Here is a 15,209-nt window from a genome sequence, read left to right as displayed (position 1 = left end):
GTTTGCTCGCTTAGCTAGAAGGTTCATTTCCAGACGTTTCATTACCCTATTAGGTAACATCTTCAGTGGGCCTCAGGCAAAACAATGCTGAAAATTCCTGCTTTCTATTTATATGTTTGGGTTTCTTTGGGTTGGTGATGTCATTTCCTGTGGTGAAGTTACTTCCCAGAAAAAGAACAAGAAGTGACTTCACCACAGGAAATGACATCACCACCGGAAATGACATCATCAACCCAAAGAAACCCAAACATATGAATAGAAAGCAGGAATTTTCAGCATTGCTTTGCCTGAGGCCCACTGATAATGTTACCTAGTAAGGTAATGAAACGTCTGGAAATGAACCTTGCAGCTCAGCGAGCAAACCTACATCCAAAATCCAGAAAAGGTCTCATCAACATCCTGTATGACCTCAACAAGATGTCCTAACTCCTGTACTCAGTGGTCTGAGTAATGAAGGCAAGTGTGGTAAACTCCTTCTTAACCACCCTGTCTACGTATGATGCACTTTTCAAAGAACTGTGTACCTGAATCCTTATGTCTGTCTATTTGACAGCATTACTAACCGTGCCTCCCAAATTCTCATCCACATTGTTTATACGAATGACAAACAGTGGATCAAGCACCAATCTCTTGAGAGAGTGCTGGAGGGTGTAGGTGTTCAGGGAGGGAAATCCAGAGTTTCAGGAGCAAGCAGAAGGCAGGGATGCCACTGGTGTGAAATCCGAGCCAGAGAACCAGAATCTGAGGATTGTTCACTTTTCGGAAGGATGCAGGGCTGAAGGAGGTCATGGAGATAGAAATAGATATGGTTAGGACAGAAGGAATTGAATGGAAGGACAAAAATGGTGTATATGGCCCGATGGGAGCCAAAGATGTCAGGTCCTCAGTTTCCATCTCCCCAACACTTTCTACACACCAGACACCAACCCCACCCCCAGATCTGGCCAATGGCCTGCCCTCCTATTTGGAGTGTCAAATTGTCACAGTCAGTGCTGGGGAGGAACAATTCACTCATCTTCTCTCCCATCTCTCTCCCCAAACTCCAACCCCACTCTCCCTCCCCATTCAAACTCATCCAATTTACAGCTGTTCCATGGTGTGCTATAACTACATTGAATTCACGTCCTCAAACTCAAGCAGCAACCCCCTTCAGGTTAAGCTTCTATAGCCAGCAGTAGCATGGGAAGGAAACAGACTGAAAGTGCCACCCTCCTCCCCACACAGAAACTGGCATGAGAAAATACTTCACTCAAGGAGATGAATCAACCATTTCACAAAAATCCTGCCAAAGCCACGGAAGGTAGAAATTCCAACTCCAATTAGGAGGAAAAGGAACATTAATAACTATCTTGTTCATTGCAAGGCTACCAGATCAAGTATGAGGATAAACGAAGAAGATTGGATTTCTGATAGTTTCTTGTTTGAATTCTCTCCTTGCCACTCCCTGTCCTATTTCTCTAGCTTCCTGCAGCCCCCAGCAGCCCTCAGGAACTCTTCACTCCTTCAATTCCAATCACCATTACAATTCCTGCGATATTCAGTGCCTTCAGTTGCCACATCTCTGGAATTCCGTCCTTAAACCTCACTGCTTCTCTTCCTCTCTCTTTCTTTGCTCTTTTTTATAAGGTTATTCTCTAGACCTAGCTCCTTGGGTGGTTTGGTGGCCCAGTGGTTAGCACTGCTGCCTCACAACACTAGGGACCCAGGTTCGATTCCAGTCTTGGGCAACTGTCTGTGTGGAGTTTGCACATTCGCTATGAGGATTTCCTCCGGATCCCTGGTTTCCTCCCACAGCTCATTAGGTGGGTTGTGCAGGTTAGGTGGGTTGACCTTGCTAAATTGCCCATAGTGTGCAGGATAGGTAGGCTAGTCATAGGAAATGCACGCTTACAGGGATAGGTGTCGGTGTGGGTGGGATGCTGTTTGCAGGGTCGTTGCGGACTGAATGGACTGCTCCCACGCTGTAGGGATTCTCTGGTTCTTGGTGAAGGTAGCCTGACAGATGTAATCTCCATCTGGCAAAGGCTGGGTTGGAGTTGAAGGGTGTGTAGTTCAACAAACTGCCCCCTTGGGGTCAGTGTGATACTATCCCACCTCTGAGTCTGTTGTTGAAGGTGGGAGTCAGGCAGGGGCAGGTAACCAGTTAATGGTAACTCTTTTGCTACAGGGGCAATTTGATGTCCTGGAATCTTCCAAAAGGGAGCTGCTCAGCCCACACTGCATCCCTGCTGAGAACATGGTGCCCCACTGAGGAAGATGGTTGGAGATGACCCCCCCAACAGCCATCAGGGTGAAGGAGAGAGCAGGTGTCAGCACAGTTTCTGTGACCTCCCTGACCATTAACTGGAGCCAAAGGATGGACCACTCTGGAAGTGGGACTCCCCCAAACACAGTGATGACCTACAAGTTATGGCCTTTCTTAATTTAACCCTTTCTTTTTGAAATTGGTCCTTTATCTTGATGTGTCCTCACCTTCTTCCACCTATAATGTCAGTGCCAGCTCTCTCAAATTTTCACCTTCGCTCTCCCAAAGCCCCACATTCTCCCGTCTGCTCTCCCTGTCTGCACTCTGTGAGCTGGACTGGAGTTGTGGAGATGGTGACTTCATTGGTCACCTTGAGGAAGATCATGCAGGTGTAAACAAGCCTCATAAAGGCTTAGCATTTAACATAAACAAGGCCTCATAAAGGCCTCATAACTATTGGGATCAGGAAGCCTGAAGGCCGTTAAAATGCCTTGTAAGTGGATCAGTATTATGTTTTATCCGGTAATGCTGCTGTGAAGTGCCTTGGGCTGTTGTTTTTACTAGTTTCTCAGCTCTATATAAAAGCACGTTTTATTGTCTCATCCCATGTTTCGTGGGATCCTCACGGCCGCAACAACTTTGCTTCTTTGTTCTTACAAACACTATGAGCAGATTGACAGGGCAGTTAAAATTTTACTAGCAGGGAGCAAAGCAGAGAAAACTTTCCTTCAATACGATCTTGTTCTCCTGCATAATGTACACCATCTTGATGTCTTCCTCTGTTGTTAATTGGTGGCCTAAGGCGAGGTCCTGCTGATAGCCTGGCAGGCAACCAAATGTTCAGCATCAGAGGGTACCTGTCGTGTTGTGTACTGGGAGAGTTGCCCATTAAAAGCAATGTGCTCTGTGCAGATCCACTGATTTAATTGTCAGTGTTGTGTTTATAGTTCGAGGTCTTAAAGTGTGAAATTGGCTTTCTTGGAAACAAAGATGTGGTGCTTAAGATAAGGTTCAGTAATCACTGACAGTCACAAAGATTCCTTTCCTCCCATTTTAACTTTGAAGCAATGTTCAGATTCCATTTTCTAGGCACCAGCTAGCACTGACTCACAATTGGCTGATTTGTGCCTGTGTCAAATCTTTCAAAGGGCAAAGGTCAGCCTAATCATTTACCATTAGCAAGCTGTCCAACTGCAACACTCAGAATGTCAATTCTGAACATTTTCTCAATCACCATCCGAGTGCAGTAGCTTTGAGGATGATGGATTAGCGGCAATGTCTTAGGCCTCATAATCTAAAGCCCTAGAATAATTCTCCAGGATCAGGGGATCAACCCTACCATGTTGGAATTCAAGTCCAATTAATAAATCTGCAATGGGTAAATTTTCTTGGTGAGAGCTATCATCAGATGTTGCTAACAACCCATCTGCATCACTAATATCCTTTAGGGAAGGAAATCTACCACCCTTACCAAATCTGGCCTACACATGACTTCAGATTGTGGTTGACTCTTAACTGCCCTCTGTAATGGCTTCACTAGAATAAAGAAAAAAATGTAAATTTTGGGGATTGTCCTCAAGAGTAGGAACTCTGGGCTGATTGCTTTGACTCTCTTTAGCTCAAGAAGACTGAATATAATTGTAATGCCTGAATGACCCAGCACAAATCCGACATCAAAGCTGGGAACGTCCTTATTTCTAGCACTGAGTATGAAACTGTGTAGGATGTTTGTTTACCACTGAGCTATGGTTTTAGTGCACCTAGTGGTTGACATAATACCAGGAAGGCTGATATCCCGTCACCATGTCACCCCTGTATTTATACATAGTGCATAGTACATGACACTAGCCCAGCTAGCTCAGAGCCAGCTCTGAGTGAACAGAACCCCTGACACTTAGATCTGTCAGCCAGAGCTCCCTGATTGGATCAGGTCAACAGCCCCAGTCAGGGAACTCATATTCTGTAGGTTTCCATCTGGCTGGCCTCGTTCCAAACACTACAGGAGTATGGTTATGGTGTAGAGCTGAATGTTTAAGCCTTTATTCTCATTTTTTAAATTTGGGGGAACGTGTAAAATCAAATATGTGGCCTATACCTACTGCCCACCTCCACACATTCTCCCACATTATGATGGGTGAAGGTGATGTTAGAAAATCCATATGCCCTTCAGCTCCCTGAGGCCATTAAGCAGTTAATTGGCTGCCATTTAAATGTCTCCTCTTTCATATTATGAGCAACAGGGAAAGTAGAAAGTCAGACAACTTTCACTGTTTCTGTCTACAGAGTGGTGACAAAGGATAAAGGGGTTAGTAGGAGGTGGGGCGAATTGGTCCCATTTGCCTATTAGAGGTGCTACATACCTAAGATCATTGCCCTCCTTCAGTAATCATCCCCACCAGCCTCTCAAACCCAGCACCCACCTCACTCATCTCCCTTGTTGGAACCTGACGGGTAGACTCTGATCAATCAGCGTCAGCTCAAAATGAAGGCAAATTAGAATTAGCAGTTAGAACAGTTAGGTGCTTGTTTTTGATGGGCATTGACTTGATGGGCTGAAGGGCCTTTTTCTGTTCTGTAGACCTCCACAATGATACCCTGCCTTCCCTTAAATACTGGCTCCATGTTATCCTCTTGTTCGGACTCTGCCTGTAGTCCCAGCTGTGGCCACTGCTTGAACCTGGCGCTGCTGAGTCTACAGAGCTGCCCGCCAATCTGAAGGTGGTGCTCTCTCCACAGATGGGGAACATTAATGTTGATTCTGGTTGCCAGCCCCTTGTTGCCTGGTGGACTCCTGAACCATTATTTAATTTGGAGAAGGGGTTTTGAAATGCTGCATCTGATGTAATTTACCAAAATGTAAAACAGAGACCATTTAGCAAATTGTTTCATCTTCAAGTAACTGTATTCTGACAAGAATGAAGAGTTGGCAGCTTTAGGGACCTTGTGGTCAAGACATTAGTTAGAGCTCTACATTTAAAGACCTCTGTAACTGTATGAATGTGTAAGTGTTTCAAAATTTCAATGTAGGCTATTCCTGTTAACCTTTCAGGCTTGTCCATGTAAACCACATGGCACTGTCAGTTTCGTGGTAAGTAGCAACTCAATGAACATCACTGTTCTCAATGAGTGACACTCACACCTCTGAGTCCTAAGGTTCTAAATTAGAGTCCCGCTCTGCAGTTAGAGTACACAATTGAAGGCTTCTTTATTCTTTCATGGACATGGGCACCATTGGCAAGACTGGCATTTGTTGCCCTTCGCAGGTATCCTTGAACTGCGTAGCTTGCTGAGCCCCGTCAGAGGGCAGTTAAAAGCCAACCACTATACTGTATGGTCTGGAGCCATGGGTGGGGCAGAACAGGTAAGGATGGCAGATTTGCTTCCTTAAAGGTGACAGGGGAACCAAATGGATGGTTACAGTGGTTGCAAGGTTGTTGTTAGACTAGCTTTTAAATTCATATTTTATTGAACTTCAAGTCATCATCCAACATTTGAGCCCCTAGCCCCAGAGCATTAGTTTGGGGCCTGTGAATCACTAGCCCATTGACATTATCACAATGACACTGCCTCCCTCTGTATAGCAATGAGGGAGTACAGGTCAGAGATACCATCTCTGAAGAGAGATGTTAAGCTGATTCGCTGTCTGCCTGATCGAAGTGGATACAAATGATCCTAGGGCTCTGTTTTGAAAGGGAGCAGTGGAGTTTGTCCTGGATCATTATTTATTCCCCCATCAACACTATAAAGCAGATTATCTGCTCATTACCTTATTGCTGTTTCTGGGAGCTTACTGTGTGCACTTTGGCTATTACAGTACAGCAGTGACTACAACCCGAAAAGTAACTCATTGGTTCAAAATCACTCCAGTGGCTGGGAAGTGCTGGATAGTTGCAAGTGTTCCTTCCTTTCCTCTAGTTACCTGGGGACACACATTAAAAAGGCATGATTTAAAATGAGGTAGCTCACCCACCCAGCATGTGACTCTGCTCCCCATCCTCACTTACCTTGAGGCCCTCTCTCATTTCTGGTCTGCAAGACATTTGCTATTGGGCCTCCCTGTTTGGAGATGGGACTGCAGATGCTGAGAAGTTAGAGGGGGTAAAGTGTAGAGCTGGGGAAAGCACAACAGGTAAAAACAATGACTGCAGATGCTGGAAACCAGATTCTGGATTAGTGGTGCTGGAAGAACACAGCAATTCAGGCAGCATCCAAGGAGCTTCGAAATCGACGCTTCAGGCAAAAGCCCTTCATCAGGAATAAAGGCAGTGAGCCTGGAGCATGGAGAGATAATCTAGAGGAGGGTGCGGGTGGGGAGAAAGTATCATAGACTACAATAGGTGAGTGGGGGAGGGGATGAAGGTGATAGGTCAGGGAGGAGAGGGTGGAGTGGATAGGTGGAAAAGGAGATAGGCAGGTAGGACAAGTCCGGACAAGTCATGGGGACAGTGCTGAGCTGGAAGTTTAGAACTAGGGTGAGGTGGGGGAAGGGGAAATGAGGAAACTGTTGAAGTCCACATTGATGCCCTGGAGTTAAAGTGTTCCGAGGTGGAAGATGAGGAGTTCTTCCTCCAGGCGTCTGGTGGTGAGGGAGCGGCAGTGAAGGAGGCCCAGGACCTCCATGTCCTCGGCAGAGTGGGAGGGGGAGTTGAAATGTTGGGCCACGGGGCGGTGTGGTTGATTGGTGCGGGTGTCCCGGAGATGTTCCCTAAAGCACTCTGCTAGGAGGCGCCCAGTCTCCCCAATGTAGAGGAGACCGCATCGTGAGCAACGGGTACAATAAATGATATTAGTGGATGTGCAAGTAAAACTTTGATGGATGTGGAAGGCTCCATTAGAGCCTTGGATAGAGGTGAGAGAGGAGGTGTGGGCGCAGGTTTTACAGTTCTTGCAGTGGCAGGGGAAAGTGCCAGGATGGGAGGGTGGGTTGTAGGGGGGCATGGACCTGACCAGGTAGTGACGGAGGGAACGGTCTTTGCGGAAGGCGGAAAGGGGTGGGGAGGGAAATATATCCCTGATGGTGGGGTCTGTTTGGAGGTGGCGGAAATGTCGGCGGATGATTTGATTTATGCGAAGGCTGGTAGGGTGGAAGGTGAGCACCAGGAGCGTTCTGTCCTTGTTACGGTTGGAGGGGTGGGGTCTGAGGGCGGAGGTGCGAGATGTAGACGAGATGCGTTGGAGGGCAAACACAGGTCAACTGGCATCAGGGGAGTAGTGGTGTTGACGTTTCTGGTTGGAACCATTCATCAAGACTGATGAAGGGCTTATGCCCAAAATGTCGACTCCCCAGCTCCTCTGATGCTGCTTGATCTGTTGTGCTTTTCCCAGCTCCACACGTTATCCACTCAGGTCTCTCTAGTTCATATTCATCCAGAGCCTCCAACGCTGCAATCAGTGCAGTGGAATACCTACCAAATAAACTGGGAGTTGATGGCGCAGTTACCTAGAAACATAGAGAGTAGGAGCAGGAGTAGGCCATTCAGGCCCTCTATAGCCTGCTCTGCCATTCATTATGATCATGGCTGATCATCCAATTTAATATCTTCTTGCTTCTCCCCCCTATCCTTTGATCATTTTCACCCAAAGTGCTATATCAAACTCCCTCTTAAAATTATACCAATGTTTTAACCTTGTCTGCTTTCCATGGTGGGAAATTCTGTGGGCTCACCATTCTCTGAGTGAAGACATTTCTCCACATCTTAAACCTTCTCCACTGTCTTAAATCTTCTACCCTGTATCCTTGGACTGTGACTGGTAAATGTCTCTGTGCCAGTACAGAGGAACCTCGATTATCTGACATTCGATTAACTGAATTTTGGATTATCCGAACAAGATTGCAAGGTCCCAACGCTTGTCTAACTGTTATCTGGCATTCGATTATCCGGCATTTGATTAACCAAATGAAATATTCCCTGCCCGTGTCCTTCGGTTAATCGAGGTTCCTCTGTAATCCAAAGCCCCGGTTAATGTTCTGGAGACACAGGTTCACTGTATCAAAACTATAGGGTGGCACGGTGGCTCCATGGTTAGCACTGCTGCCTCACAGCGCCAGGGACCCAGATTCGATTCCCACCTCAGGTGACTGTCTATGTGGAGTTTGCACATCTTGCCCGTGTCTGCGTGAGTTTCCTCCGGGTGCCCCGGTTTCCTCCCACAGTCCAAAGTTGTGCAGGTTAGGTAAATTGGCCACGCTCAATTGCCCGTAGTGTTAGGTGCATTACTCAGGGGTAAATATAGGGGAATGGGTTTGGGTGGATTACTGTTCGGAGGGTGGGTGTGGACCTGTTGGGCTGAAGGGCCTGTTTCCATACTGTACGGAATCTAATCTAAAATATTATCTTCAGCGAGTGGAACTTAGAGCCAACAAACTAAATTGAAACTCCTCTCCACAATGGAATCATGAAACTATTGACAATTGTTGCATAAACTCAGCTGGATCATGAGTGGGTTTGAGGGAGGGAAATCTGTCACCTTTATCTTGTCTGGTCTAGATTTTTTTTTCCCAGTTCACTCTTTCCTGCCTCTGAAATAGCTAAGGAAAATACTTTGTTCAATGCCATTAGAGATGGACAACAAATCTTGGTCTTCCCTATGCCTCCCAAATCCAATGGATAGCAAATGCAAAAAAAAATACAAAGGTACAAAAAGCTGGGACTTTTCTCATTGGAGTTTAAGGGAGTGAGAGATGACGTTGAGAGTTTTACAGGAATGCAAAGGATATGGATAAGATGAATAGCAGATGTCTTTTCCCTAGGATGTGGGGGAGTTCAAGACTAAGGGGCATATTTTTAAGGTAAGCAGCAAAAGATTTTAAGAAGACATGAGAGGCAATTTGTTTACATAGAGCAATCTATGTGTGGAATGAAATTCCAGAGGAAGTGGTGGATGCGGGTTACATTTAGGTAAGTACATGGAAAAGAAATGTTTGGAAGGATATGGGCCAAGCACAGGCAGATGGGAATTGTTTTGGATTATTGTCGGCATGGGCTGGTTGGGCTGGTTGGGCTGAAGGGACTGTTTCCGTGCTGTATGACTCGAGCATTCTATCACTATTGGACACTTTCTCCCCTATCTACAGAAAGGGGGACAAACTAAAATGCAAAAGAGTGTTAGCATTTTCTAGGAAGCATTACGTTAGGTTTTTTTGCCCCTGGAGATGCTACGTAGAAGCAACAAAAAAATCTGGTGGAAGCGAAAGCAAAATATCCAGTTCCAGAAAAGAGCTGCTTGAAATGTATATGTTGACACTGAAACAGTGTGAGATCTTGTTCTATTCCACGCTGCTGTCATTCCACACCTTCCTAAACAAAGCAACTCCCATAAAACAGTTACTCTGAGAATATCAGGAATTACAGTGACCTCTAATGTATCTCATTCTTATTTTTCCAGGTTTTATATTCACTGGGGACGTTATCCACAGGATGCTGACTGCCACTCAGTACATAGCCCCACTCATGGCGAACTTCGATCCCAGTTACTCCAGGAATTCCACCATCAGATACTTCGATAATGGTAGATTTTTGTTACCACTTTGGTCGATATGGGATGTGCAGTGTTTAAGAGTCACAGATAGGAGTGCACATTAGGGTGTTCTTTTGTTCAACTTCTCTGGGCCTCATTAATTGGCCACAATTGCCAGAGTTTTCCAGGTGAACACTCATGCCTCGCCTCTATGCTTATTTTTCTCACTTCAGTTTAAATACTGAAGGTTATCCTGCAGGATATTATACTGAGGCTGGATCCAGTTCTGATCCAAACTCCACCTAATTACCAGCAAATTTGTAGACAGTGACCAGGAACAGGAATTCTAAAAATAAGAGAGAAAATTCAGGCAACAGTTGAGAGATTAGACAGTATATATGGACAGTGAACTACTAACTGAAATCCAGCATTTCAGAGCAGACCACTGATCAGGATGCAGTATGATATAGGAGGGAAGTTGAGTGTCATAGCCCTGGACATCAAAGCCACTTTCAACCAAATGTAGCCAAACTAGAATCAATGGGTACCATGGAGCAAACTCTCTGCTGGTTTAAGTCATACAAAGGAAGGTGATTGTGGTTGTTAGAGGTCAGTCATCTCACTCCAGGACATCTCTGCAGGACATCTCTGCAGGAGGTCCTCGGTGTAGTGTCCTAGGCCTCACCATCTTCAGCTGCTTTATAAATGATCTTCTCTCTATCATAAGGTCAGGAGTGGGAATGTTTGCAGATGGTTGCATGATGTTCAGCACCATTCACAACTCCTCCGATACTGAAGCAGTCTGTGTTCAAATGCAACAAGATCTGGACAATATCTAGGCTTGGTGTGACAAGTGCTAAGTAACATTCATGCCATACAAATGCCTGGCAATGACCACCTCTAATAAGATACACCGCCCCTTGACATTCAATGATGTTACCATCACTGAATCACCAGTATCAACATTCTGGGGGCTACCATTGATCAGAAACTCAACTGGACTCACCACATAAATGCAATAGATACAAAAAAACACGTCAGAGGTTAGGAATACTGTGGTGAGTGACGACCTCCTGACTCTCCAATACCTGTCCATCATCGACAAGACACAAGGCAAGGGTGTGATAGAATACTCCCCACTTGCCCAGATGAGTGCAGCTCCAACAACATTCAAGAAGCTTGATACCATCCAAGACAAGCAGCCCACCTGATTGGCACTACATCCACAAACATCCAATCCCTCCACCACTGATGCTGAGAAGCAGCAGTGTGTATTATCTGCAAGATGCTCTGCTGAAATCTGCCAATTCCCCTTAAACAGCACCTTCCAAACCCATGACCACTTCACTCTAAATGGACAGGGATGGCAAATAGATGGGAACACAATCCCCTGCAAGTTCCCCTCCAAGCCACTCACTATTCTGCCTTGGAAGTGTATCACCGTTCCTTCACTGTTATTAGTGAAGGAGCTTATTCCTGATGAAGGATTTATGCCTGAAACATTGATTCTCCTGCTCCTTGAATGCTGCCTGACCGGCTGTGCTTTTCCAGCACCACACTCATGACCCACTTCACTCTCATTGAGTCAAAATCCTGGAATTCCCTCTCTAAGACATTGTGGGTCTACCTACAATACAAGAGTGCACCAGTTCACCACCACCTTCTCAAGGGGCAACTAGGGACAGTCAATAAATGTTGATCAGCCAGGGATGTCCACATCTCACAAATAAATTATTTTAAAAGATGCATATGAGTGTTTGGGGAGGGAATTTGTATGGAGAGAATTGCAGTTGACCATCTGGCTGGATTACAATTCTGTAATAGAGCTGTAGGACTGATTCTAATTGAGATATTGGACTGGGTTGAGCAGAAGGTTAGAGAACTGAATGTGCAAGAATTCATGTGCTGAGGGAAAGACAAACATAAAGTAATTTTGAATTATTTATTTCTAGGGAAATCTGTGTTAAGTTTTTGAGTTTCATATGCAATTTTATTTTCGGTTGGAAACATAGCAAAAGCAGAGTTATAAATAGGAATTTACTTTCCACCTCGCTGTTGCTAGCTGTGATGTCTGGACTGTGTCTGTGATTGGAACAATCCACCTAGTGAAACCTCTGTGTGTCTGTATTTCTGTATGTGTTATGGTTGACTAAAGAGTAACACAGCCTCACTCTCTCACCCGTCTGGTGTTCTGTGAATCCAGTAGAAACAACTGCTTGAGCTTTTAGGGTTACTGCACTCCAGACATGACTGGAGAGAATAGCAATGCAGCTATTGTCTGAGTACAGTTTGCAAGATGTAACCCTGCCCCTTTTAGACAAGGGAGATTTATTCAGTAAAGGAGAAGCCAGACATGTTGATGTGATTTACACTTTGACTCTTAACCTTCACCCACTTTGTCTGCAAACTACACAAGAGATTGTTTTGTTGGTGTGTTGGTTGTGACGTGCCCTCAATGAGCTGCTTTGTGTTTCCCCTTCTTTTAGTGCTAAGTGACATTTTTGGAACAGCATAAACTGTGAAACTTTGGGAGAGAATGAACAGGTATTGAATCACTGCTGAGTTTTCCAGATTGAGCCAGTTCAAAATGAAATAGCTCTCAGAGAGAATGAAAATGGGTACCAACACTGCAGTTGGAGAAAACGGTGATGAACAATAACCCTTGGAAATGAAGTGCAAAGATTTGCAGGTTAGGTGAATTGGCAATGCTAAATTTCCCAAAGTGTCCAGGAATGTGCAGGTTAGATGGATTAGCCATGGGAAATGCAGGGTCAAAGGAATAGGGTAGGGAAAATGGTCTGGGTAGGATGCTCTTCGGAGGGTCTTGATGGTCCAAATGGCCTGTTTCCTCAGTGTAGGGATTCTATGACTCTATGAATGCACTGGTCTGAATGGAGCTTCATTTTGACATAAACACAATGACCTTGAGGAGTCATGTGGTGCAGTGGTAGCCTCCTACCTCAAGGCTAGGAGGTTCAAGTCCCATCTGCTCTGGAGACGTAAGCTCACGTGTCTGAACCAGTTGCCTAAAAAATATCTACATGATGAGTTGGACCGGTATGTGTGTTGAACTGGGTCTGGGGAATAAAGATCTTCCCACCTGGTCCTTGTGGAACAGTTCCACATGATCCAGGCTTTTCCCTCTGCCACACAGACAGTGAGTGGTGACTGCTATGGCTGACCTCAGCTCTTCTTGGTGACAGAAGGAGGGGGAGGTGGAATTCAGCCAGTCTACCTTACTGGGACTGGAAAGTACAAGCATGTCAAAAATGGAGGAAAAACAAGAGGTTCATGAGCTTAATTCCTGTTGTTCTACAACAACAACTCAGAGGTTATGAGTTTAACCTCTTATGTGTAATAGAACTTTTCAGCACAGGAACAGGCCCTTCGGCCCATTATGTTGTGATGAAAGTGACACCAAATTAAGGTCATCCCTTTTGCCTTCTCTTGGTCCTTATCCTCCCATTCCTTGCACATTAATTTGCTTATCTAAAAGTCCCTTAAATGCCCCTGTCATATCTGCTTCCATTACTATCCCTGGCAGCGTGTTTCAGACTCCTCCCACTCTCTTGTGTAAAACACTTGCTCCTCATATTTCCTTTCAACTTTCCCCCTTTCACCTTTATTGCATGCCCCTCTAGTTTTAGACATTTCAACTCTGGGAAAAAGATTCTGACCGTCAACCCTATCTATGCATCTGATAATTTTATGGACTTCTATCAAGTCTCCCCTCAGCCTCCGCAGCTCCAGAGAAAACAATGCAAGTTTTTCAAGCCTCTCCTTGTAGCTCATGCCCTTTAATCTAGACAGCATCCTGGTAAACCTCTTCTGCACTCTCTCCAAAGCCTTTACATCCTTCCTGTAGTGTGGTGACCAGAACTGAATGCAATACTCTAAGTGTGGCCTAACCAAAGTCTTACAAAGCTGCAACATCACATCTTGACTCTTGCACTCAATTTCCTGACCAATAAAGGTAAGCATACCATACGCCCCATCTACCTGCATGGCCACTCAATATCCAACTCAATAAATCTGGTCATTTTTAATTAGAGCTAACACAAAACCCAACGTGTCTACTGATGTCCTTTAGAGAAGGGAATCAAACCTACCATGCCCACAATTCCATGCTATGTGTTTGCCATCAATGCAAGAAACAATGGCCATGTGCATCAGCATGCTTAGGAGTTTTAGGAATTTGCACATCTGGCATGGGAGAGCCAGATGGAGAGGGCATGATGAGAATTCTCATGTAACCTCCCAGTGATTCCTGAATTGGGCATTGCCCCCTGCTGAAATGCAAATGCAAAAATAATTATCCTCTTTTATTTTCAAAATTAATGTCTCCACTAATTGTAAACATCATACAATGAGCTGTTGTCTGTTGGCAGGTGTTCAATGCATTGTGGTTTTATTTGTTGGGTCCCTTCATGGACAGATAAGAGGAAGGAAATTGAGAAAATGCCAATTTATTAATTAAATTCCTCAACTCAGACTGCACAAATAAAAAACTGCGAGGGAAAGATCTTGCTGTAAGGGCAATAATCTGATGAACATTGAAACATAGGAACAAGTGTCAATCATTTAAACCTCCCAAGCCAGCTCTGTGCTTTATGATTGATTTGGAAATCAACTCCAGTTTCCTGTCTTCGATGCCAATACTTAACATATCTTGATCAAGCTCAATCTTGAAAGCTCTAATTGTCCAGTATTCACATCATTTGGAGCAGTTAATTCTTGATTTCTACAAGTCTTTGTTTGGAAGCGAGTTTCCTGACTTTGCTCCTGAATGGACAGACACTTGTTTTGTAATTAAGCTCCTGTGGTTTTCATTTCCCATCAGAGAAAATAGTTGATGCATATCTCCCTTGTCAAAACCTTTTAAACTCTTGAAGTGGCTCAATCGGATCAATGCCTCAATTTGCAACACTAAAAAGAAAGACAAGCCAAGTTTATGCAATCAGTCCTCATTTTAGTTAATTATAACCGGTTCCTACTTTTTGATAGGGATCCAGTGCATGGAACCCTAGAAACCAACATTATTGAAGCTTTTTGGTTCCTCCGCTGAAAAACTGGTACACCCTTCCTGATGCACAGGTGCCCAAAACTGAAGGTAAATGCGGATTGACCAAAACTCTATACAACCTGGATCCCCATGTACTGGATCCCTATCAAAAAGTGGGAACCAGTTATAATTAACTAAAATCGGTACCTAAGGTTAAAACAAACCTCAAAAGGCTAAAATATCTTCTTTAATAATCTCCTGGAGGAACGTTTTATTTTATTTCCCGCTGAGTCTCTTGTCATAACAAGTTTGTTCCACCTGCAAAGTGTATTGAAACACTCCAGAGGCTGACTCATGTTTTACTCTTCAAACAAGGAGGCGCCACATTCTCTGGCTGGGAGCGCGATGACATCACCATGACCGAAGGGGCTGGAGTGCGAAAAGCGGTCAATAAAGTGAAAAAAGAAATGAGCAGCCACACTGACTGGGTTCAGTGAGTCTGCC

General features: G+C 44.7%; 1 protein-coding gene across 1 annotated transcript in view; it reads left to right on the top strand.

The window, feature by feature from the left end:
* LOC122539786 (plexin domain-containing protein 1-like) overlaps window positions 1–15,209 on the top strand; it is a 276,627-nt gene that overhangs the window by 122,084 nt on the left and 139,334 nt on the right. Inside the window, exon 5 of the mRNA XM_043674842.2 lies at window positions 9,632–9,754. Coding sequence (XP_043530777.1) covers window positions 9,632–9,754 — 123 coding nt within the window. The remainder of the gene's footprint in view (window positions 1–9,631; window positions 9,755–15,209) is intronic.

This window comes from Chiloscyllium plagiosum, unplaced genomic scaffold, assembly GCF_037043375.1.
Source record: "Chiloscyllium plagiosum isolate Xiang-an unplaced genomic scaffold, Cpla_swu_hap1 HiC_scaffold_32, whole genome shotgun sequence".
Classification (NCBI taxonomy): Eukaryota; Metazoa; Chordata; class Chondrichthyes; order Orectolobiformes; family Hemiscylliidae; genus Chiloscyllium; species Chiloscyllium plagiosum.
Note: the sequence above shows the minus strand (reverse complement) of the source record. Positions and strands in the feature narration are given on the sequence as shown.